Raw genomic sequence first — 24,028 nt, forward strand, 5'->3', positions numbered from 1 at the left:
GCAGGCGTTGGACTCACTCTCTGGGGGGATCCTGTCTTTGTGAGGACATCCAGAGAGACTGCGATGGTGAGGGTACAGCCCGGTCACATGACCGGTCCCGTCACACCCTGGGGTTGGACACTTCACTTCCTTTTTCTCTGAATACACAAGGGTGTGATTTAGATGACGAGTAATTAAAGCACAAAAGCAGGGGTCAGAGGTCACGGGGTTCTCCATGCAGACACACAGATTCTTTCACACAATGACGGAAAGGTGTCACAGATTTCATCAGGCGGTGAAACGTACAGGTGAAGCTGGGCAGCGCAGACGCTCCGGTGTCTGCTCCTAACTAGCAATGAGAAGGAATTACAACTAGTCCTCAAGGTACGAACATTCGTACGTATGAACAAATGCGGGCCGTCATATCTGACTACTGCAGTGGAGGAGAGAATCCACTCATTTAAAACAAAACATCGTTCAGAACCAGATCAGAAAGAAAACAGAAATAATGGAAGTTCTGGATTCTTTTTGTGTTACCTGGTACTGACTGACCCACAGACCGACTGACCCACAGACCGACTGACCCACAGACCGGTTACATTACGGTACGATAGTATTTTATTTATTCTGTATTGTTTTTATATCCTGTAATTGTTTCTGGTCAGTCTGAGGGAATAGAACTTTAGTATTTAGAGTAGTAATGACATTACTTTAGTATTTAGAGTAGTAATGACATTACTTTAGTATTTAGAGTAGTAATGACATTTAAATGACCTCAGATGGAGATTGTAGATTGAAATTTAATAAATAACGACTTAGGTACAATTCAGTTTACAAACAGTTGTGTTTGTAAGTTGAGGACTACCTGTACCGATAACATATAGAACAGGTCTGGGAGCCTGAAGGAGACACACTCACTACTGGTGGACATTTTTAACCCGATTCAAGTGTTTTTCAGACGCTGCAGTAGACGGTTGAAGTCTTCCTTCTCTGAGTCCTCCTCTTCTACAGTGGCACCGGCCATGAAACAAACCAGTTAACCCCAGCAAACCCGAACAGACCTGACCAAACCCGAATGGACCCTAGTGAACCCCAGCGGACCCGAGCGAACCCGAGCGGACCACAGAACCTCTATCACACAGCCTCAGGAAACAGTCCTGGACTCTACTTCACGGGACCCCTACCTTTGCTGTAGTGGGCAATGCGGCGGGCTGCCCCTGAGGGGAGGGGGCTCTTGCTGGAGCTGCTGTAGGGATGGTACTCTGGGGAGCTCTGGACCTCCTGACCCCCTTTCCCCTCCCCCGCTTTCAGGGCGATGGCCTGCTCCAGCAGCCCCAGGTTCCCCCGAGTCATGTCCCAGTTCTCTGAGTCATCTGTGATTCCTGAGCCCTCAGAGACACGATCCTGCTCCACTCCATCTTCCTCCTCCTCCTCATCTTCCTCTTCCTCCTCCTCTTCGTCATCGTCATCTTCCTCCTCCTCCTCCTCCTCCTCCTCATCAGAGTGAACTTCTATTACCACCGTCGTTGGAGATGCTTTGCTGGAGTCTCGGTCCTCCTCTTCCTCTTCCACCACTTCGCCTGCCTCTTTCCCCTGCCTCTCATCCTCCTCTGCCCCTCTATCCTCTTCCTGTTCTTCATCCTCCTCCTCCTCTTCCTCCTCAGTCATGGGGGTGCAGACCTTTTCTTCCCTGAGTAAGACCTCGGCTTCTGATCCCTGAGTATGTGGACTCAAAGAGTAAGGAGTGTCCACCTCTTGGGGGACCTCCCTCTCTTCTCCTTCCTCTTCCTCATCCTCGTCCTCCTCTTCTTCCTCTTCCTCCTCTTCCTCCTCGTCTTCGTCGTCCTCTCTCTCCTGTGCTGCCCTGTTGCTCTGCTCTGCTGTGGATTCTTTGGCCTGGTGGTTGTAATCTCCACTGGAGTACTGGTGATCAGAGTTTTCCTGGCGTATCATCTGTCTCTCTACAATAATCTCTTGTATTTCTGTCTGTTCTTCCTCTTCCTTTTCTTCCTCTTCTACCACATCCTCCTCCTCCTCCTCCTCCTCCTCTTCCTTTGTCTGTATGAGCTCAGTCACCCTGGTTTCTTCTCCAGCTTGCTCAAGCACCCGGTCCGTCGTTCCCAGCTGATCCTCCTCCTCCTCCTGTCTGATTTCCGTTTCCTCGTGATACTCTTCAGTGACTATTACCGTCTTCACCTCCTCGCATTTCTCTTCTTCGGTTTGGTTCTCAGGCTCAGGGTGGATTCTCTGGTTTTTGATGTCTTCAGCTACAGAACAAGCTGCTTCTGATGAGCAGTCAGCTGTGGGATTGAAAAATAACAGAGCAAGAATGTGACGGTTGTGTGGACGCTGTGACCGGTAATGGGATTGTGTCTTCTTTGCAAGTCAGTCATATTTATGATGATTTGCTTTCATTTAATGCTTTTATGGTAGATTGTCAATAGTCTACTTCCTGACTTGGAGAAAAAACTGTTTCCTGTACATTAACCCCACCCCCCCCTCCTCCCAAGAGGCCCCACCCCCCATCTCCATGCCAGTCCTCTACCAGAACATTTTCAAGGTGACTTTTTTGCTTCACTCACTTTTTGTTGCCTCCGGCCTGAGTTTTGTTTGATCGTTATTTCTCTTTTGAAGGTCTTCCTCTTCGTCCTCTTCCTCCTCTTCTTCCTCTTCCTCCTCCTCCTCCTCTTCCTCCTCCTCCTCATCTTCCTCCTCCTCTGCTGTGTCACTGTCTGCAGGGAAACCTTCGTCTGCTGCCTGTTTGGCAGGCTGGTTCTTCTTTTTGGGTGCAGACTGGTTCTCCTCGGCCTCGGCCTCCTCCAGTTTTCTTTTCTTCACGATTGGACACCCCAGAGCGCTGCAGAAGCAGGAAGGCTCAGTGAGTCAGTGCTAACAGGAAGCAGCTATTGTTAACGCTGGAGCCTGTTGGGTTTCACATGCAGTGAATACTGCAGCTGATAGGCACCAGATGTAGTACTGTTATATTATCAGCACCACTTTGTTCTAACACATGAATACAAACTGAACACACTTGCGGTGTCATTTCTTTGTACCATGTTATTAGTATGATTCCAGTCATAAATGCAGGTGAACCGCAGGAACAATTAATATTTACTCAGTGTTACAGAACAAGTTGGTTTAACTGACACTGTGATCGCTGATTATTTTGACATAAGGTCTGACTGAATGTTTGACGTATGTGCTGAACACAGTGTAAATGGCCTCAGTAGAGGGCCATTAGTTTCCTAACTCTAACCCCTAACTCTAACTCTAACTCTAACTCTAACTCTAACTCTAACTCTAACTCTAACTCTAACTCTAACTCTAACTCTAACCCTAACCCTAACCTTAACTCTAATCCTAGCCTCTAACCCTAACCCTAACCCTAACCCTAACCCCTAACTCTAACTCTAACCCTAACTCTAAACCTAACCCTAACTCTAATCCTAGCCTCTAACCCTAACCCTAACCCCTAACTCTAACCTTAAGTTTAACCCTAACCTTAACCCTAAACCTAACCCTTACCCCTAACTCTAAACCCTGACCCTAACTCCAACCTTAACTCTAACCCTAACCTTAACACTAACCCTAAACCTAAACCTAACCCTTAACTCTAACCCGAACCCTAACCCCTAACTCTAACCTCCAGGGCCTTCATAACCACAACACGACACGACATGACACAGCACAGCACAGCACATAGCCTACAGACAAATATCAGGTGACAATCAGAGGACTTTACATTGTGTACGTCACACAACCCCATTCAGTTTCGGGGGCCCTCCAACATTCCAGAAACCAAGTTCTTCCAACTCTACAGCATCAGTTTGAGGAACCGTTCTAATGACTCGGACACTACAGACACTAATGGCTGCTCTCTTTGAACCCATCACGTGTTCCTGACACCTCTGATGGATCATCACTTCACCCCAACTGGACGTTTCAGGCTGTCTGCTTCCACACCTCTGTGTTGCTCACCAACATTTAGCCTGAGGTCATCAAGAACGACGTTCTGTCTGATGTCTCAAATCTCAACCCCAGACCCCTGAGCCAAGTACCTTTGAATACCATTAAAACCACACCTAGAAAGTGTCCTTCATCTCAATCAGGTGATTATAGCTTCCAATTTCTGTAACTTTGAATTAGAGTATTTATGAACCTTCTGTTTCTGTTTCTTGATGAATTTTAACAGGAAGCCTACCTTCTATGTCGAGAGTATCTTCCGCTGACGTGGCCTTTACCGTCACATCCAGGTGTGGGACAGCTGCTGCACACACACAAGACAGTTACACTCTTCATCAAGACAAGACCAATGCCAGATCATAGTAGGATATGGGGGCACAGGAGCACCTACCCCATGTCCTGCTTCATCTCTGGGCCGGTGAGCTCTGATGACACTGAGCAAAGGGGAAGAAGGACAGTCACAAGAGAGCCTTCATGACATTCTGGACATTCCCATCCTGTAGAGGGGATCGTCGTATGTACAGGTCCCACTCTATCCTGACGGGTCGGGCGGGGCTAGCAACCTCAAAACGCTCCTAAACATGTTGGGTTCATGGCCCCAGCCCACCACAGACCACACAAGGCTTTTTAAGAGCCATTTTGAACTGATGATTCTTCATGACAAGGTGGAACAACTACGACTTGAAGGTTGGTGCCAACAGAAACACCAAGCTCTCAGACACAAAGCTGGGTTCGGTTTGATCCTACTACACACTCTACAACGAGGCCTGAGGATCTACACACACACAGCACAGATTAGAGCTGCTAGGGTTCAACACATCATGACATCATGTTCCCAACAGCCAATCAGAGTGTCTGTACTGACCCCGGATGCCTTTGGAGCGGGTACGAGTTCGTGTCTCAGATGTGTCCTGGCTCATCTGAAGGACACAAGAACATCAGCAGCATGAAGAACGGTAGGAAGGTAGGTAGATAGGGTAGGTAGGTAGGTGAGTGGGTGGGTAGATACGTGGGTAGGTAGGTAAGTGGGTAGGTAGGTAGGTAAGTAGGTAGGTGGGTAGGTAGGTGAGTGGGTGGGTAGGTAGGTCGGTAAGTGGGTAGGTAGATAGGTGGGTAGGTAGGTAGGTAAGTGGGTAGGTAGGTAGGTGGGTAGGTAAGTAGGATGGTAGTAGGTAAGTGGGTAGGTAGGAGGGTAGGGTTATAAGTAGGGTGGTAGGTGGATAGGTAGGTACTATAGGTAGGTAGGTGGGTACGTAGGTTGGTAGGTAGATAGGTGGGTAAGTAGGTGTGCGGTTAGGTGGGTAGGGTGGTAAGTAGGGTGGTAGGTGGGTAGGTTGATGAATACTTTGATGCTGACGCTCGTCCTCTCTGATTGGTTGCTTCTACCCGGTCCACCGTTGGTTCAGTGTCTGACCTTCAGGCTCATTGTCTGGGGGTGAAACACAGAAACGGAGCTTCGCTGTGAACGAGTGATTAAACAGAAGTATTGATTAAACAGAAGTATTGATTAAACAGAAGTATTGATTAAACAAAAATTATTGATTAAACAGAAGTATTGATTAAACAAAAATTATTGATTAAACAGAAGTATTGACTAAACAGAAGTGCTTTACAGTTGTGTGGGTAATTCCTCCGTTGAGCAGAAACAGGAGGAGTAGGAGATCAAACATTATAAGTGCAGAGGGTTTCAACACTGTTGCATTGTGGGAAAATCAAGATTAGTCATTCTAAAGGGTTTAATAACTTCAGAGCAATTCTTTTTTAAATGTCTCTTGTTGGGTCCAAACTCCATCAAACATTAAAGTACAGACACCAGAGGCTGTGTGATGGTTGTGACTCTCTGGCATGAACAGAACCTCTTAGATCATTCATTTTAAAGCTCTTCATGATGTTCCATAACTGGAGTTCACTTCCTCTAACTAGTTCCATGTCAGTCCAAACATGGCAGCATCACACAGGAAAGACCGCCGATGGTGCCGCCGGCTGTCATGACTACACAGGAAGTAGTTTGTGTGAAGTTTGATGCACGGAGTCAGACGTCAGACTTGATCAGCTGAACACAGAAGAAGAAATCTACCCACAGAGACGAGGACACGTAAACCCAGGAGCAAACTCTGAGGCAAACTGAAATGAAATACAAGCTATTCTTGGCAGAGCAGAGGAGTCGTGAGGCCGGCTGTGCAGGTTGTGGAAGTGGGACGGAATTCAGATACGAGAGTCCTCCTGACTGACAGGAAGTCACACCTAAACCCACGAAAAACCACAAGGTAGTCCTGAAGCCCCGATCTCCCTGACATGTTTGTTTTATTTCATCACACAAGTGCAATTAAAATGGACATCAGCCAGCCTCAAGCTTTCAGTTCAGCTTTCTATAACATTAAAAACACTCTTTAGGTGGTACATAAATATTTTATGATATAATTTTTGCCGACTAGGGATGGAGCAGTCTTCTCCTGGACCTGCTTCATCTTTAATTCAGTCCTGGACCTTCATCTCCGTTCCAGTGTGCTCATGTTGGCGGTTCTGTTCATTTAATAGTTATTATGCTGACATAGTTCAATGATCCTCATCATATAAAATAGAATTACATATATATATAATATAAATCAATACACAAAACGAGCAAAGTAAGAAAATTCATGCGGAAATGATGGACATAAAAATCACGAGAGTGGGACATCTTGTCACTCTGGGGATCTTCGGGCAGAGTCACGAGCCAGGACAGGTTTTAAAGATGTCGTGACGTCATCACGTACACTCGATTTGACTCCAGGTTAAATTTAGGTTTACTTCTGTTACCACGGTTAACCCTTGGTGACCCTGCGGCGGGTCGGTGGAGGCAGCGGGGGCTGAAGAGGAGGCGGGGTGGGGGTGGGCAGAGGCCTCCCTCCGGTCCTCCGGTAACTCACCGGCACAGGCTGAACACAACAAAGGCCACCGGCGCTCGGTGCGGGATTCTAACCAACACCGTGTCGACATCCGGCTGCCATCGCAGCGGTGAGAAACAAGACATTGTGACCGAGATCCGGCCTCCACGGACGGACACGCACCGTCCGCGGTGTCGGTCCGCCCGCACCGGGAGGCCTCCGGCCCGGCCCCGACATACCGATAAATACGCGCCGCTCTTTGTCAGACTGAAGCCTTACCTCACTGGCCTCCCCTCCCCCTCCGCTCCGACATCTTCTTCGTCCACGGGAACACGGATCGGCAGCGAGGCTCGTCGGCCGTGGCGGGGAACCGGATCGGGGCGGCGGCAGCGTCGAACTGGGCCCAGCACGCCGGAGCGGTTCAGCACCCCGGACAGATCCAGCAGAATCCTCAGCACCATGGACAGCAGCCGCGCTGCACTGCCCCCTGCTGGAGCTCCGGGGAGCTGCAGCCGGTCGGGCCGCGGTGGGGCCGCCCCGCCTGAGGGGGACCGGAACCCGGATCGGACCGGGGGGCCGGCAGCCAGGGGTGACGTGATGCTGTCACGGAGAGTGGAGGAGGAGGAGAGTGTTAACAACCCCTCTCCATCACACACACACACACACACACACACACACACACACACACACACACACACACACACACACACACACACACACACACACACACACACACACACACACAATCACCAGTTAGGAGCACGTGAGCGGTGACGTCACGCTGCTTGTGCCACTGGGGGCTGACCGTCCTGACTGTCAGCTGTGGACTCCAGCGTCCACGCGTGTTCATCAACATGCGGCCCGGGGTGGCCGGATAGGACGGGTGACAAAGAGCCAATCACAGGAGAAAGACCGTAGTCACGTGCCTCAGATCAGCCAGTCAGAAGCCGAGACAGATGCCCCCTGTAGGGAACCGCACACTAAAAATAGAACAAACTTCATTGAATTTTAAGTTTTGCATAAAGAAATCTTGAAGCAGCAAATAGTTGAAAGGCTGGACCTCAAATAATGTTTGTTTGATTTTCTGGAATAATTTCATGGTCCTGTTCTTTCCTTCATGGACATCTAAAGAGTTCCTGCTGACCTCAGCTATAAATATTTATTCACATTAAAAACTAGCGGAAACCTGTGGAAATTACACGATAAAACAATAATATCAGATTTCATACCAAACATGTGAAAAGAATAAATAGTTACCTTAGTCTATGGAGCAAGATAGATAGTGAATAACGATTGGGGATGGTATTAATTCATTTATTTATTTATTTCATAACTAATGAAAGACACCTTTGGTTGACAGGCTTTAACCCACTCAGTGTATACCATACTTTTTGTACACCCCACCTCTCTTTTTCTTGGCAATTTTACTTTTGTGCTTGTTTTTCACTGCCTCTTGATAAGTAGTACTTCTCTTTTTGTGATGCAATCCTTTCCTCTCTCTCAGTCGGAGTTTAACTCAGAATTCGCTGCCGTTTTCTGTGTCGTTCCTGCTGTTTGGACTCTCAAAAACATGAAAATTGTTGGAACAGTTATGACACTCTAAAATTATGTTAACTGGGAAGTAAATGTATAGTTATTTCTTCTCCTAACATAGCAGATGCCTTACGCCATATTGTTCACGTGATTCCTTCTGGCAGGTGTGCCGTGAGAAGTTGAGATTAAATGAATCCAGGTTACAGATTGCACTAAAAAGGTAAGTAAATATAACTAAAAGCGTGAATTAAATTTACTACATACCGTATTTACTTCAAACCTTTTTGTATTTGCTTAATTCTGCAAAGTTATTTCAACTTAAGAATAGAAAGTAAAATAAACTTGATCTTGTTGGTTGCACATGTGTCTGTTAATGTTCATTTACATTAATAAAGTTATTACATGGACTTAGTTATAATATGTTGGGTTGTGTGTAGACTTTCTGTACAGTAACGTGACTTTACTTTCAACGTTGGACAGACATTATGTTCCCATAATGCAGTGGACACTCAGGGTACGTCCGTTAGACAAGTGTCATCCTGCTCCTGTGACGACTTCATATAATAAAAGATGTGATTCTGTCACTCAGTCACATTGAATTTTTTTGTAAGTGGGATAATAATAGGTAAGAAAAGAATATTTGACACACCTTTCCATTATTATATTTTCACGGCGCTGAATCTAATCCTGTTGTGTTGTGTTGGAGAGAACGTTCCCTCCCTGCAGGTTTATTCAGCTCACACTCAGAACCTGCTGTTCTCCCTATCCTGGGCTGAAAATACTATAATTATAGAAATCAGATGAAGACCAAAGGTGTTTCAATGAGAAATAATCACATTCGTAAAAGTAATCACTATTACACTGCATTATCAATAGACATATATGCCAACATATACATACTGTATATTCTGTTGAATTCCTCTGGATTGCAAAGCAAACTGTTACAAAGACAACTGTGACCATATATTTAAGAGGTAAGCACCATTATGACCACCAAAGTTTAAAATTAGTTTCAACTGTTCCAAAGATGCATTTTAACACAGAACCACGTTTTTCCAGTCATTTTCTTGTCTTAACCCAATCAAACTGTTCCCACTATTAACAAAACATAACTAGTTTAGCCTGAAAATAACCAATTAACTATTTACGGATGCAACCACACAGCTACCATCTGGAAAGGTGTCATGGTAGGTGTAGAATAAAACCAAGGGTAGGTCTCAGTGTGGCATAAAACCAATGGTAGGTCTCAGTGTGGAATACAACCAATGGTAGGTCTCAGTGTGGAATACAACTAATGGTAGGTCTCAGTGTGGAATACAACCAATTGTAGGATCTGTAGGAAAAGCTTAACGCTGTTTCACCTCTTCAGTTCTGAAAGGCTGGTGTGGTCCAGGTATAGGTTAGCTGTCTGGAATTGGTGAAATATCTGGATTTTGTTGAATATCTGGATTTGGTTGAGTATGTATCTAAGGTATACAAAACTGTGGTGAGACCAGCGATGTTGTTTGGTCTAGAGACAGTGTCACTGAGGAAAAGACAGGAGACAGAGCTGGAGGTAGCAGAGATGAAGATGCTGAGGTTCTCTCTGGGAGTGACCAGGAAGGATAGGATCAGGAATGAGTACATCAGAGGGACAGCACATGTTAGAGGTTCTGGAGATAAAGTCAGAGAGGCCAGACTGAGATGGTTTGGACATGTCCAGAGGAGAGATAGTGAATATATTGGTAGAAGGATGCTGAGTTCTGAACTGCCAGGCAGGAGGCCTAGAGGAAGACCAAAGAGGAGGTTTATGGATGTAGTGAAAGAGGACATGAAGGTAGTTGGTGTGAGAGAAGAGGATGCAGAAGACAGGGTTAGATGGAGGACACTGATTGGCTGTGGGGACCCCTGAAGGGAAAAGCTGAAAGAAAAGAAGAAGATCTATATTTCGTTAAGTATCTGCATTTGTTTGAATATCGGTGTTCCATCAGTCCTGCAGGAGGTCCTCAGTCGCAGCCCGGAAGCTGCTTCTCACTGGCAGAAGACCCAAACGCATCGGTGTGGGCCTGTCACCGGAAGTCCCGCCCACAGCGGCGAAGAAGACACAGAAAGGCGGAAGTGCAACTCATGGATGGAAGTTGTGGCGAAACCTTGATGGAGAAGAAGACGAACGGACTGAAGTTGTGTTCTGGAGTTTTCAGTTAACGGGATTTTGCCAGGTTTGAAAATGCTGCTCGTTTCGTCTCGTTAAGGTTAGCTCTGAGCTAGTAGCTAGTGAGCTAACGCTAGTAGCTAGTGAGCTAACTAGTAGCTAGTGAGCTAACTAGTAGCTAGTGAGCTAACTCTTGTAGCTAGTGAGCTAACTCTTGTAGCTAGTGAGCTAACTAGTAGCTAGTGATCTAACTCTGATTAGCTCCGTAACGTCTGACTGATTTGTTACCAGAACACGTCACTGGTTAACTAGTCAAGTTGTTTGAAGGTAACTTCATTGTTAGGTTTTGATAAACGAGAGTAAGTCATTTTGTTATATATTAAGATGTATTTAACTAACGCTCGTTATGATAGTTATTTCTGGATTAAACAAATATGATCAGCTTCTGATCAAACCGTTCCAGGTTCTGGTTCAAACAGATTCGACTAGTTGTGTCCCCAGTGGGTCGTATTCAAAAGTTATGTCTGTATAAGATAAAGATCTGTGACGTCAGCCATGAAGGATCAATACCAACAGCCTCCATGTTCCTAAAGATTTATTCCTGGTCCCCTCCCCTAACCCTTAGTGGAACACGTGGTCATTAATGTTCATTAACGACAGGAGTTCCACTTTGTTTTCCTCCTGAGGTGATGGGTGTCATCGCTCACACTGCTCTTGTGTGTGTGTGTGTGTGTGTGTGTGTGTGTGTGTGTGTGTTTGTTGCAGGATGGACACACCCAGCAGGCTGGCGCTGTGGGCGGAGCTGGCGGAGACCTGTGGCCTGGTGACGGTGCAGCAGAGCCTGCAGCAGCTGTGGACGCTGCTGCTGCTCTGCCTCGTGTGTCGGCTGTGCTTCAGGCTGGGTGAGCGGCGTGGACGCGCTTCAGCTGCTGTCGCCTTGCGTCCGGTTAGAGGAGGAATAAGATTTATCCTGGATGTGGAAACAGGAAGTTGCTGTGTTTAGAATTCCAGCATCATTATGGCGTCTGTCTGTCCATCCTGGAGGGGGATCCCCCTTCTGAGTCTTTTTGTGGGTGTTTCCTCACCCGACTGATGATGTCCTGTGTGCACAAATTGAGAAATATATACCTTGTGATTTTGGACTGAATGAATGAACATGATTGGTTGTCCTGTCCCCGTGTCCCTCAGGAGGCGTGTCCACTGTGAAGCATGTAGCATCACTGTTGGCAGGGATTTACAGCCTCTTTCTCTTCTTTGACTCTTCCATGCTGTGGGTGTTGTTACTCAGTCTGCTCTGTTACCTTGTTCTACTCCTCAACCGGCACTCCAGCTTCAGAGGCCTCTTCCTCTCCGTCATCATCCTCGCTTACCTTCTCATTGGGTGAGTTATATCCTTCTAAATGCAGAAGAGTAATCCGACTTTGTGAAGGGGGTGACTTTATGTCTGACGTGTGCTGGGATTCAGGAGCGATTAGGATCATGGATGAATTATTTGTCTTTGTCGATCATCTGATAATGTTGTTAGACTAGTACTGTGAATTTTTGTTTGTTTTACGGTCGACTTCTATGTTTCTGCGTGATGTTTCTCCTCACGTTGTTCCAGATGTCGTTGTTAGGTCCTGATAGTTTCTTGTGTATAATCTCAGTCTTGTTTTTCTCCATCTTCTTTCCAGAGAGCTGCATTTGATCGACACGGTGACCTGGCACAAGATCAGAGGTAGAGACGCCATCCCTAACGCTAACTCTAACGCTAACCCTGGTCAGAATTGAATTCAGTTTCATTTTCTTCACTAAAACTGTGATGAAAATGTCAGCTGATTTTTTTCCCGATCATTACAGTTTTATTCAGTCGCTAGCAAGCGCTTACCCATACTTCAAATACTTTTTATTAACTCTTAACACAGACTCACACCTACAAAGCACAACTGACCAAATGGTTGATTTTCTTCTCAAAAACACATTTTGTTAAATAAACACTAACTCTTCATTTCAAAATAGAATACATCTTTCTCTGCACACACACTAACTTTACCAAAACACTGGATGTCCGTCTCAAAATGAAATTATTATGTCAAAGAATAATACTTGTTTTCAGTTCATAAGGTACATGCAGTTAATCAAAGTACACCAGGTTTCAAAATACTGGGTATTGTTCACATTATAAAAAAATTGCATACACTTTAATGTTTCAGTTTTACTGGTATTTGCCTGCAAAATGTACACAAAATTTCTTGGTTGGGAACTTTGTGTCCACATGTAATGTTCACATTGAAAAGCATTACAGTAAAAATTCCTTTACAGTTTATTACAGGAGGTACAAAAAAAATACGGTTTACAGTATGATAGAACAGAAAAAGCTTTCAGTGAACAAAATATCCATGAAACACACAAGAGCGTTCTGAACAAAAAAACCCCAACAACAGCAAAAAGCCTGGAAAAAAGTGTGTGTGTGTGTGTGTGGGGGGGGGGGGGTAGGTTAAAAACACACAAAATTACTGTCTCTAATCTCTACGATCTCTGATATCATCCAAGGCGATGTCCCTGGGGTAGAACCGATTGGTATGCCGGATCCACCCTTGGTAATGATCAGCTGTGTGTCAATGGGGGGGCAGTGACTCAGTGGTTGAGCTCAGCTCACCTCCGGAGCACTGCTGACGTGCCCTTGAGCAAGGCGCCGTCCCCCTTACAAGTTGCTCATTTGGGCGCACCATAAAAGGAGCCGCCTGCCACTCGACCTCCCCCCCTTGCATGCGTACAGGACCCCTGTGTGTGTGAGTGTGTGTTCAGGGCCTGTACACACTAATAAATGCATGTATGAATTACTAACACTAGAGTGTGCCACTAATGTCCCTTTTGGGATTAATTAGTATATAAAATAAAAAAAAAACTAAATTAAAAAAAACAACAATTGTTTATCAGCTGCGATATATTGTTTTGAACTGATATCATTGCAGAATCAGAGGTTTTTATACTGTATGTAAGGTTTGGAATATTGTTGTTGGCTATTGTGGGATGTTGTGTGATAACGTTCGTAAATAATTTAAAAAAAAAATCCATAATTTTGTTGGGAGGTAAAGCTTCAGGTGGAGGTGAATCAACTGATAATCCAGATCCTGATCCTCTTAAAGGTTTATCTCTAGTTTTGCATTTATTTATTTTGTGTGTGTGTGTGTGTGTGTGTGTGTGTGTGTGTGTGTGTGTGTGTGTGTGTGTGTGTGTGTCAGGTTCTCAGATGGTGGTGGCCATGAAGGCCATCTCTCTGGCCTTTGACCTGGACAGAGGGACCGTTCCCGCCTTGCCGACCCCGGCGGCGTTCCTCGGTTACGTTCTGTTCGTGGGCTCGGTCGTGTTCGGGCCTTGGATCAGCTTCAACAGCTACCAGAGCGCCGTTGAAGGCAGAGAACTGGTGGGTGGGCGCAGCTTCCTGCTTCCCGTGTGTGACGTCACGAGGTCGTAACGACGCGGTGTGTTCCTCAGAGCTGGGCGTGGCTACGTAGCTCCGCCCTCTGCGTCCTGAAGAGTCAGGCCTGCCTGCTGGTGTCTACCTGCGTCGCCCCCTTCCTCTTCTACCTGTTCATCCCCATCCAGGGAAACGCCGTCACTCAGAGGTGAGGCCCGCCGACCCTCACGTGTCGCTGGGAGACAGTCGAGTTACCCACAGTTCCTTCTGTCTGTCCATTCGTCTGATTGGTCGTTCCTCCTGCTTTCAACGTAGTTCATGTGTTTGAGGAAATGTTTTGCTCCCATCAACACTTCCTGCCTCCAGACAGGAAGAAGCTACTGTGTCTTTGCCTCAGTCTTGTTAGCTGTATGAAATGAATGTAATTTAGTGTCATAGTTTTAATCATCGTAATCCGTTCCAGCCTTGAAGTAAATTCCCAAACCTCCGTAAAGTATGAAAAAAAAACAACCCAACAATATTTTTATCAACCAGTAGAAATGCAGACTTGACCTGTTAATTAATTATATATGAGTTACGTAAATTAATGATAAACAATGAAAAGAAACGAGGACGAGATCCGGTCTCACTGATGTCGTATCCATCCGCCAGTTAGCGATGGGGTCTCACGACTCGTATCGCAGATTTTTTTTGCTCGTATGTCAAACAAAAATATGAATCGAGCGACGACTCGTATCTCAAATGACTGGTGGGTTGAGCGGCTTGTATCTCGAGGTACGACTGCATGGAGAAGTTAGTTACAGGTCAGACATCGGACTAGCTGTGTTTTAAGTCTGGTTGTCAAGGCAAACTCGTCAGTCTGACGAGATGTAACTACGGAAAGTGTGATGAATCAGATTCCATGTTCACTGATCTGTGCCAGAGGACTACTTTCTGTCTCCTGGGGTAACGCGGTCATACTGATGTACATACAGGTGGCTCCACGCCTACGAGACAGCCGTGTCCTTCCACTTCAGCAACTACTTTGTGGGTCACCTCAGTGAGGGCACCAGCATGCTGGCTGGAGCCGGATTCACCGAGGACAAGGACAAGGTCTCATGGTGAGTCTGGCTGCTGATTGGACGCTCAGGGGACGTCTCGCTGTGGGGCGGCGCCCAGGTGCATCTGTACCGCTTCATGATCTGTGACGACGAACGTCATCACACGCGGTCAACGTGTCTCACTGCAGGGATTTAAGCGTGGTGAAGCCTCTCAGTGTGGAGATGCCCCGCTCCATGGTGCTGGTGGTGACGTCCTGGAACGTCCCCATGTCCCATTGGTTGAAAACCTGTGAGTCCAGTCTCCCCTCATTTAACATGGTGTGGTAGCCTACTGAGAAACTGTCCTGGTACGACTGTAACCCATTCTTATCGTTAGTAGTGGCAGCGCTCGTCAGAGACCACTGGAGAAATGCTTCAAGGTAGTGGAAAAGTGTTTCTGCTCTTTTGAGTGTCGTTTCTGTCCTCAGATGTCTTTAAAAACGCCATGAAACTGGGGACGTTTGCCGCCATCCTGGTGACGTACACGGCCAGCGCCCTGCTGCATGTTAGTACGAGCCTCTAGGTACTAACGAACATTTACTAACGCTCTCCTCCAGTCGTGTTCTGATGTCACAAGTAGGATGGGCTTCCACTACAGACATCATCACACACTGTTTAATCCAATCGAGATGAGAGAAGCTTGTCAGGACTATAAATAAGTCAGGGGTGAAGCCGAGTTCATTTTACCTCAAGAAAGTAGTGCATCCCTGGGAGGTTTCAAAAAAACATTTGTGCATCCCAGCATGAAGTTTATGCATCCCAAAAGTAATAACAGAATATACAGTAGAAGTGTACGCAAGGATTGAGTATTGCCAATAAAACAATATTAAAACTAAACAAATTGTTAATTTTAATAATTAATAACGACATCATGACTTTAATTAAAAAGAAAAGAGTAAAATGACATATTTATGTCAAAATGTTACATATTTATGTCAAAATGTTACAGCCTGGTGGTCATTTAAAAAAAAAGAAACCAAAAAAAAAAGCAGTTTTAGAAACAATCGTGTCCATTGCGGTACAAATATTGAAATTTCTGCAGGTTTTCTGTTGGCTTCTCCTGCGTCTTGATCCGAACTGTCCACAGTAATATCTGTCTCTTTTTCTTCATTGTTTCCTCATTAAATTTTGATGGTTTTTTATTCAAGAAAACACTCATTGTCATTTAGTTTTTCTCTAACTTTTGCATCTCTTTGAGAGGAATGATGATAATGTCAGACTGATGTCAGCCTGGTTTGAACGTCTTGTTTCCTCTAGGGTCTGAGTTTTCACCTCGGAGCTGTGCTGCTCTCCCTGGGCCTCATCACATATGTTGAACATGGTATGGAAAATTCTTCTCTATCTCCATTTCTATTTGTTATAGACTAACCTATCGAGCTGAAATCTTTTAATTACTTTTTAACTACAAAAATGCAGATGTAGCATATTTCCTGTAACCAGTATGGAGTCCAGTCTCTGATGCGTCTACATGAACCACAGGGAAGCAACACGCACACCTCAGAGATCAACGTTTCTGTCTTTGTTCATCATTCTCAGTTCTGCGGAAGAAGCTGGCGTCCATCTTTAGCGCCTGTGTCCTGTCCAGACCCTGCGCCGCTGTCTGCGGCCATCAGCACAAAAAGGTGCGTCGTCGTCTCTGCGATGGATGCGTACGTGTGTGTATTGAGATGTTATCGCCGGCCTGCAGCTGCTGTTAATGCTTGAGTGAACCACCGTTACATTCAGCGTCAGCAGTGAAGGATGTTCTGGACGGCCTTGCCGACGCCTCCACCTCCACACCGTCAGACGCTAAACGGAGCTCCGTGTCCTTTGAACCCGCAGGAGTTCTGGGTGATGGGGATCAATCTGGTCTTCAGCCTCCTGGCCGTGTTTCACTTGACCTACCTGGGCTCCATGTTTGATCCTGGAGATGATGAACAAGAAGCAGAACGGGTAAGAACACCTGCCACGGGTAGGACGCAGCTCCGTTCAGAGCCTGAGACGAGCAAAAAGATTTATTTCCGCAGTCTTACTTCATGCTTTTATTTTGACACCTGACATGTTTGGTCCGGTTCCACCTGTGTGATTGTTGCTCCTACCAACAGGGCTACACAGCCTACCACACCATCCACAGGTGGTCTGAGCTCAACTGGGCCAGCCACTGGGTCGTATTTGCCTGCTGGGTCTTCTACCGGTTAATCTAATCTGTGGGGACAGTCAGGAACCTTCAGGATGCGTCTCCAGGGAGAATCCAAAGAATCAACCCCACAACGTGTTTGATCGTCCACTACTATTTCACTTTTTCAGAGACAGGATTGTATAGATTTTGTTACAAGCTATTCTTTATTTTTTTTTTAATATCTTTTCTATTAAAAGTCAGTTTGAATACGAACATGTGTGTGTTTGTGTGTGTGTGTGTTGCTGTCTTGATACGACAAAACCCCTCGGAGCACCTGGGTCGTGTTACGAAGCTGTGGTGAGTTCTTTAGGTGTGGTACTCGACTCTGGACAAACGTCATCCTCAGACAACATGAGAGGTGTGTTGAGATGAAGATGAAGAGAAAGATGAAGATGAGTAGATTTTGAAGGAAATGTTCTCCTGACGTTGAGATGTTCCAGTGACATCACAGTCGATCTCAGATGTACCAATAATAATGATTCAACACCGAAGACGGCAACACACAACTAATGTCTACACCCACCTCACCACTACAGCTGTTAAAGAAAATACATTTAAATTCCTGTTGGAATGAATGAAGTTCTGAGTTCCTTGAATGAATCCTCAGGATGGATGTGGGTGCAGAACTTCTCACTGCTTTGTCTGGTCGGGTGATGGAAGGAGAACGTGGTAAAAACTTTGTTGACAAGTAGCGACTGATGATTTAATCTGGTCATTTTTGACTTTCATTTAGAGACTAACAGTAAAATAAGACGGCTGTCCTCACAAGTGTCTCCAATCCGTCCGTCATGGCTGTCCTCACCAATGTCTTCTAAACTTCGACACTTCCCTCCTCCTGTTCCAGCCCGTTGGATCCGGTTCTACACCACTTTACTACACTCACTGTTTCTCTGAAGTCTTCCATCTTCACTCCTTCCCCTTGTAACCTGACTGAATCCTGCTGCCTATTATTGTCCTTTGGCCCGACCATAAATCAGATTTTGCCATAATTTCTCAGTCCTATTGATCATAACGTACACAGATCATTTTATTATCCCTACAATTAACAGACTGCCTCACATGGCCTGGACTTGGACCCCCACCTGTCCAGGTACCTGTTCCTGGTCAATTATTAATGTGGTCCGACAGGGATTGTTCATGTCAACACGGAAACAACGGCACAAAGGCCATTGAAAATATTCCCATCCCTCATTCAGGGACACTACGACAGTAGCTTAGCTTTCAGTTGGACATGTGTTGTTGAATTAGTTGGTGACTCTGTCTAAGTTCTAGTAATGAGACAGGAGGACAGCTGGGACACACAATGGGAAGGGAGGACAACTGTAGCGGGATTGGGCCTGAGATCCCTCTGTCATCACAAATCTTTAGCGGTGAGTCCAGTTCTCCATCAGCAGGAACGATTACTGAGACCAAACCAGGACATCCAGCTCTACGCGGCTTCAGGGTGTTTGACGTTATCTGGGTGATTTCTGCAGCCAGAAGAGAGAACGATGCAGCGATCGCTAAACCTTTGCAACGTTTCATTACACTTACAGTGCCTGTAATACTTCACGCAGCGCAGTAATATAGTGTTCGGATGTGTAGTATCTGGTGTTGGCTCCGCAGTGCAACGGTATCACCCTGAATCCGCTGGGATAGCCTCCAACAACCCTTTGACCCGTGACAACGGAAGAAGCTGCTCGTGAAAATAAATGAATGAAAAAAGAATTGGGTGTGTAGTATTTGGTGTATAGCATTTAGTGTGTAGTATTTGGGGTGTAGTATCTGGTGTTTAGTATTTTGTGTATAGTATTTGGTGTGTAGTATTTGGTGTGTACCATTTTGTGTGAAGTATCTGGTGTGGTGTACATTTAACACACAAGTTCTAAAACCAGGGGTCTCCAAACTTTTTCCTGTGAGGGTCACATACCTTTTCTCTGACGGGGGGTCGGGGTCAGGTCGTAACAGAAAAACTGACGATCGCAGGAGTCTCTTTCATCAACTTCCCTGTGAAAACCACAAAGCAAGCAGGTTGAGATAGCAACTAAGTGATACAGCACCTACACAGCACAGTACATTTATCTACCAGTACGGTTGTGGAGATGGATTTCATACCAGTAGCTTATATTTTGATTACATCCCGCTTCAAATGGGTGATGTGTGTTCGTGTTTCCGTCTGTTAGTATGTCCACCAAATATCCTCGCAACTGTTGCAGATATCAAGATGAAATAAAAAGCACATGAGTCGGGCGGCAAAGGGGATGAAAGTGAGATGATGACCTTGACCTTGAGAGAACTAGGTCAAGGTCGAATTTCAACTTTCGCAATCTCAGGAACCGGGTAGCAAAGAAAGACAAGAGGGGAAGGCCAGTGTGAGTAGATCAAAGCTAGTGCTTTGATCAATGCCAGTAGGTCAAGAGCACTAGCTTTGATCTTTGACCTATGCAAGTAGGTCAGGGTAAAGTTGTGAATTCAGGGGTGTCGCAGGATGTTGCAGTCTGTGACTGCCTTGGCTCTAGTTTATATTCAAAATGACTCATACAAGTCAGAAAAGAGAGTCCTTGCCGGGTTGCTGGAGCCTATCCCAGCAGACGTACATTCCGGACACATTGCCAGCACATTGCGAACAGACATACATACATACAGTAAACTCAATGTGGGTTACAGTTACTCTTGAACATTTTCACATGCTAGAGAGGGTTTTGTAATAGTTGCCATGCAGCTCGGTGTGATCAGATTGTGTTTTTCGGCAGCCATTAAAGATGACCTGTGGCTCTTCCTCATTCCGGCTGCCTTGGCCCTCGTCCTCCTGGGGATATTCCTGGAGGAGGTTGGCTTCTTCCTGCGCCACCTCACTTCATCCAGACGGAAACGGCTGTACCTGTGGATATTAGGAATGTACCCGGTAACGTCTTCTCTTCTGATGGCGAGACTTCCCTCAAAGCAAAATCAACGATCGACCAGCTTGAATGTAAAACCCGTTTGGCTCTGTCTCAGTCGAGTATGTTGGCTTCATTTCAGGTATTTGCCTTCGCCTCCCTCATAGCGCTGTACGTGCCACGCTCTTCCTCGCTGTGTAACTTCATCGCTTCACTGTGAGTTAATAAGTCTTGATGTGAACACCAGACCAGAACCGCATCTGCTCCATATTCTTGCTTCGTGTGCAGGTACCACTCCATCACCTTGCTGAAGTTCATGGGACTGATCACAGACTTCTTCGGAGGGAAAGCTAGCATGTTGGCAGTCTTGTCTGGAGAGCAGGTCTCTCCAGATCCGTTCCCCTGCTGCTGCTGCTGCTGTCTGCCATTGGTGGCCATCAACAGGTTCACAACAAACACAAATTTGCATTATACGGAGTGTTTTTGGAATAGCTAGCAGAATTGGAAAATGTTTTAGCAACAAAAAAAAATCCACTGTTACCAAGTCAGCTTTTCTTGAAATGAAATGAAATCAATTTTAATGATGATCCAAACATTAAGGTCCACTTGGTACTTGAACCGGCCGCCCTCCAGCTCTAGACCGGGTTACTGCCCCTCCGATGTACCCATCCAGCTATCCGTCTGTCCGTCCATCCATCTTCTTGAAACTGTAATCGTCTCGTCTTCAGATGCTTTTCTGCCTTGTGGGTCACAGCGATAGCTGGAGCCTGTCCCAGCTGACTGGCAAGAGATGGGGTACACTCCAGACATGTCGCCAGCACATTGCAGAGAAACATGAAAGACAAATAACCACTCACACAATCACTTATCCCTACGGTCAATTTAGAACTGATCAATTCACCTCAGATGTATGTCTCTGGAGGGGGGAGGAAGCTTGCTTGTCTTCCATGTGGCCCCATGATGACATCTGGCATCTCATCTGGGGTATACCCTGCCTCTTGTCCATAATCTACTGTAATAGGCTCCAGCAGAACCCGTGACCTGCAAGGCAAATCAGCAGCAGTTAACGAGATGATTGTGATGGTCCTGGCGTCAAGAAAAGTGGATGGATGGATGGATGGATGGATGGATGGATGGATGGATGGATGGATGGATGGATGCAAAGGGATGATTTTCAGGACGAAACAGGCTGAACATGCACAGAAGGGAGAACAGAAGGAAGGGAACATGTGAACATGGGGAGAACGCCATGAGCAGCCTGAGAAGGGAAAGTAGACAAATACAGGAAGTGTACAGTAAAAGCCAGCGCATGGAGACCGTGACTACCAAAATAAAACAGGAAACACACTTAACCTGGATGTTCTCTTGTAGGGGCAGTCGCAGCTGGATGATGGCGGCCGTGCTGCAGCTGTCAGTCGTTCGCAGCATCTTGTTCTTTGTGACGTTGGTGCTGTGGACAGACGAGCAGTATGACTATGGAGACGTGAGTCGACAAGCGAATCCCTGCCCCACCAGCGGTCGTCATTTAGTGGAGCTGTAGGGGTTGTATTGTCCATGGATACACTGGACTAAAGACATCAGTAGGAAGTCCTGTAAGGTTTTCTGACGTGTCTTCAGTCACCTAAAGACGTTTCTTGTGCTGCAGGTGGATTCCGTCAACCCCAACCTGTACGTCAACGGGATCATCGGCGTGTCCACCTTCGTGTCCTTCTACGGCCACCTGCTGTTTTACAAAGCCACTAAGAGTGCTCTCCATGGCTACGGACTACGAGCCAAGTTCATCTGCATCATCGTGGCTCTGGTGCTGTGTGGTCTGCAGAGCAGCATCCTGGAGACCATGGGCGCTCTGAAGGTCATCCCCTGCACGCCACCCTTCTCTGTTCTGACAAGGTCACAGCGTAAGTCACGGCGCAGGTCACCCCACCTGGAACGAAGTGACTGTCACGGCCGGCCCAAGGCTCCAAGGGGCCCCAAGCAAAACATGTTTTCTATCAGTGTTGATAATAAAATAATAAAATCAAATAATTTTAGATAAATAAGAAATAAAAAATGAAATGAAATTGAAATAAAATAAGATGCTGGATTGGGGCTTCTTGTACCACAAATTGGCATCAAAAGTTCCACCCCAAGAAACCGGACATCAATTTGCATTTGCACATTCATTTAACATGTAAATTTTATGTTACATTTAATAATCACTCCCATATACTGTACAAAAAAAAATTAATTTACTTTTGATAATAAAAATGTAAATAAAGGTAGTCCTCAACATAAGAACAAAAGTGGTTCAGAGAGGTTGTTCATAAGTTGAATTGTTCATAAGTCGTTATGCATTATATTCTATGATCTCCATTAAATGTCATTACTACTCTAAATACTAAAGTTATATTCCCTAAGACTGACCAGAAAAACAATTAACAAGACATAAAAACAACACATTATAAATAAAATACAGGTTCAGGTGATTTAGAGTTCAGTCGTTCTCGATTATACGTCGGTTTAAGAAAAATACATTGAAAAATAATGATCATGTTGACATCATTTCACCCAAATTAACGTCTATCCACCACAAATACTGGAAAAATCACTACAACACTGTTGAAAGCTCATAATATGTTACTGTACGATAAATAAAAAATTTAATTAGATTAAAATGCACATGTATACTTTCAATATCCACCATTAAGCATCACTCCTGATTCATGTCATATATTTTTTCAAAGTTAACTACTCCTGGGGGCCCCCTGTTGGTGGTTGCGTAGTTCACTTAAGCCTTGGGCCAGCTCTGGTCACTGCTACACATTAGGAAATGTTTCCTGTCATGTTTGACTGAATGCTACCTTGTCCACACCCTTCTATACTGTATGTTTACACACATCGCTTTATCGCCTGGTTCTGTGATGGAAGCACTGTGTAAATAAAAGGACATCATTCCCGTTCCTGAAAGACACAAATGTGTTTGGGGTCTCTATCGACCCAACCTGCCCTTCTAAATGCACCAAAATGACTTTTGAACAGATTTGTACTGTCCTCTTTGGGGCTGTAGCTATACATGATACACAATCCCTGCATTCATACAGTTGATGATGTTTAACAGACATGGGCAGACATTAAAATTGACATCAATAGCTTTGTGAAAGCTTCAGGGTTGATTTGCTCTTTTTTTGGATCTTTTCTCTAGTCTGGAAAGACACTCCTGTAGGATAAAGGACTCGACTGATTAAATCAGAAACTGCTGTTTCATAAAGTTGACTTTGAGTGTCCAGCTGTTTATCATGGGCTGTTAACTGTCTTTACATGTGCATATTGTGTTCTCCGTGTACCACCAGTGATCTACCACTACTGCGTGATCGTGGAGATGTTCTGCATCAGCCTGTATGCCCGTCATACTTTCCGTAAGGTGGAGCCCAGTTTGGCGGGGGACATCTGGCAGATGGAGAAAGCTGTTCAAACAGACGGTGTTGAGGTGACGCCGGAGATCGGCCTGCCTTCCGAGGAGGTTTGGCCCAACAGCGGCGACGATAGTCTGTGCAGGATAGAGCACGCTCCTCTGGACGGCTTCCACTTCCCTCAGCCGCGAAGACCACCACCAGGGGGGCCCAGGTCTGTGGTGGAACCCGTTGTAGATGGGACCCACATTACTGTCAGAGCTGACATCAGCTGTCAGGACCATGAGGACGTCACTGTAGTTTGAGCTACAGACAGACTAACAGACTAAATAAAACGTAAGTCTAACTCTGAACATGCTGCTCTGTGTTTGGTCTGGTGTCCAGAGGTCTCCATGCAGACGTCCCCTACATATTAAAACTGTGTGGAGTGGGCTCATCCCTGCTTGTGCACGTGGAGCGTGAGAATGTTATAGACGGTAATTCAACATGAGACTTGATCATTTGTCTCTTACAGTGTCTCTTGGCATCATGGTGGTTCCGTTGGCATCATGGTGGTTCCGTTGGTAGCGCCGTTGCCTCACAGCAAACAGCTGGTTTGGGCTTCATCACCAAATCAGCATCTACTGTTCTGATGTCCACCGTGAGGTGTTCAGACTTTAGTTCATTGATTC

At 45.7% G+C, this 24,028-nt stretch overlaps 3 protein-coding genes across 7 annotated transcripts in view; 2 read left to right on the forward strand and 1 right to left on the reverse strand.

Moving 5' to 3' along the window:
• The window catches only part of myt1a (myelin transcription factor 1a), a 16,883-nt gene extending 9,600 nt beyond the window's left edge, over window positions 1-7,283 (reverse strand). For 4 of the 5 annotated variants that reach the window (XM_068327367.1, XM_068327359.1, XM_068327341.1 and 1 more), the window contains exons 1-8: window positions 7,089-7,283; window positions 5,288-5,371; window positions 4,808-4,862; window positions 4,334-4,376; window positions 4,181-4,246; window positions 2,562-2,836; window positions 1,164-2,279; window positions 18-137 (exon numbers count right to left, since the gene is read on the reverse strand). In XM_068327367.1, coding sequence (XP_068183468.1) covers window positions 18-137; window positions 1,164-2,279; window positions 2,562-2,836; window positions 4,181-4,246; window positions 4,334-4,376; window positions 4,808-4,862 — 1,675 coding nt within the window. In that variant the 5' untranslated portion in view covers window positions 5,288-5,371; window positions 7,089-7,283. The remainder of the gene's footprint in view (window positions 1-17; window positions 138-1,163; window positions 2,280-2,561; window positions 2,837-4,180; window positions 4,247-4,333; window positions 4,377-4,807; window positions 4,863-5,287; window positions 5,372-7,088) is intronic. The other variant, XM_068327352.1, reaches the window with a different exon arrangement.
• Window positions 7,284-10,400: 3,117 nt separating this feature from the next.
• LOC137605760 (protein-serine O-palmitoleoyltransferase porcupine-like) lies at window positions 10,401-17,312 on the forward strand. Its single transcript, XM_068330471.1, has 13 exons — window positions 10,401-10,540; window positions 11,239-11,375; window positions 11,662-11,854; window positions 12,147-12,190; window positions 13,698-13,879; window positions 13,951-14,081; window positions 14,848-14,973; window positions 15,102-15,202; window positions 15,381-15,457; window positions 16,210-16,273; window positions 16,489-16,574; window positions 16,774-16,884; window positions 17,037-17,312. Exons 2-13 carry the CDS (start codon window positions 11,240-11,242, stop codon window positions 17,133-17,135), a joined length of 1,350 nt encoding a protein of 449 aa, XP_068186572.1. The 5' UTR covers window positions 10,401-10,540; window position 11,239; the 3' UTR covers window positions 17,136-17,312.
• A 1,055-nt stretch (window positions 17,313-18,367) lies between these two features.
• Window positions 18,368-23,662, forward strand: si:dkey-16n15.6 (organic solute transporter subunit alpha). The gene is made up of 7 exons (XM_068338464.1): window positions 18,368-18,480; window positions 19,843-19,994; window positions 20,111-20,184; window positions 20,257-20,412; window positions 21,340-21,451; window positions 21,614-21,866; window positions 23,298-23,662. Exons 1-7 carry the CDS (start codon window positions 18,414-18,416, stop codon window positions 23,660-23,662), a joined length of 1,179 nt encoding a protein of 392 aa, XP_068194565.1. The 5' UTR covers window positions 18,368-18,413.
• Window positions 23,663-24,028: the final 366 nt, after the last annotated feature.

The sequence above is a fragment of the Antennarius striatus genome, chromosome 2, assembly GCF_040054535.1.
Source record: "Antennarius striatus isolate MH-2024 chromosome 2, ASM4005453v1, whole genome shotgun sequence".
NCBI lineage: Eukaryota > Metazoa > Chordata > Actinopteri > Lophiiformes > Antennariidae > Antennarius > Antennarius striatus.

Bases quoted from the DNA above. Each gene is read 5' to 3' on its own strand.
- LOC137605760 (XM_068330471.1), top strand. From the start codon at position 11,240: ATGGACACACCCAGCAGGCTGGCGCTGTGGGCGGAGCTGGCGGAGACC. The intron at 11,376-11,661 runs GTGAGCGGCGTG...CGTGTCCCTCAG, and splicing joins TCGGCTGTGCTTCAGGCTGG to GAGGCGTGTCCACTGTGAAG. The intron at 11,855-12,146 runs GTGAGTTATATC...TCTTCTTTCCAG, and splicing joins CTCGCTTACCTTCTCATTGG to AGAGCTGCATTTGATCGACA.
- si:dkey-16n15.6 (XM_068338464.1), top strand. From the start codon at position 18,414: ATGGGAAGGGAGGACAACTGTAGCGGGATTGGGCCTGAGATCCCTCTG. The intron at 19,995-20,110 runs GTAACGTCTTCT...GCTTCATTTCAG, and splicing joins GGATATTAGGAATGTACCCG to GTATTTGCCTTCGCCTCCCT. The intron at 20,413-21,339 runs GTTCACAACAAA...GTTCTCTTGTAG, and splicing joins CCATTGGTGGCCATCAACAG to GGGCAGTCGCAGCTGGATGA.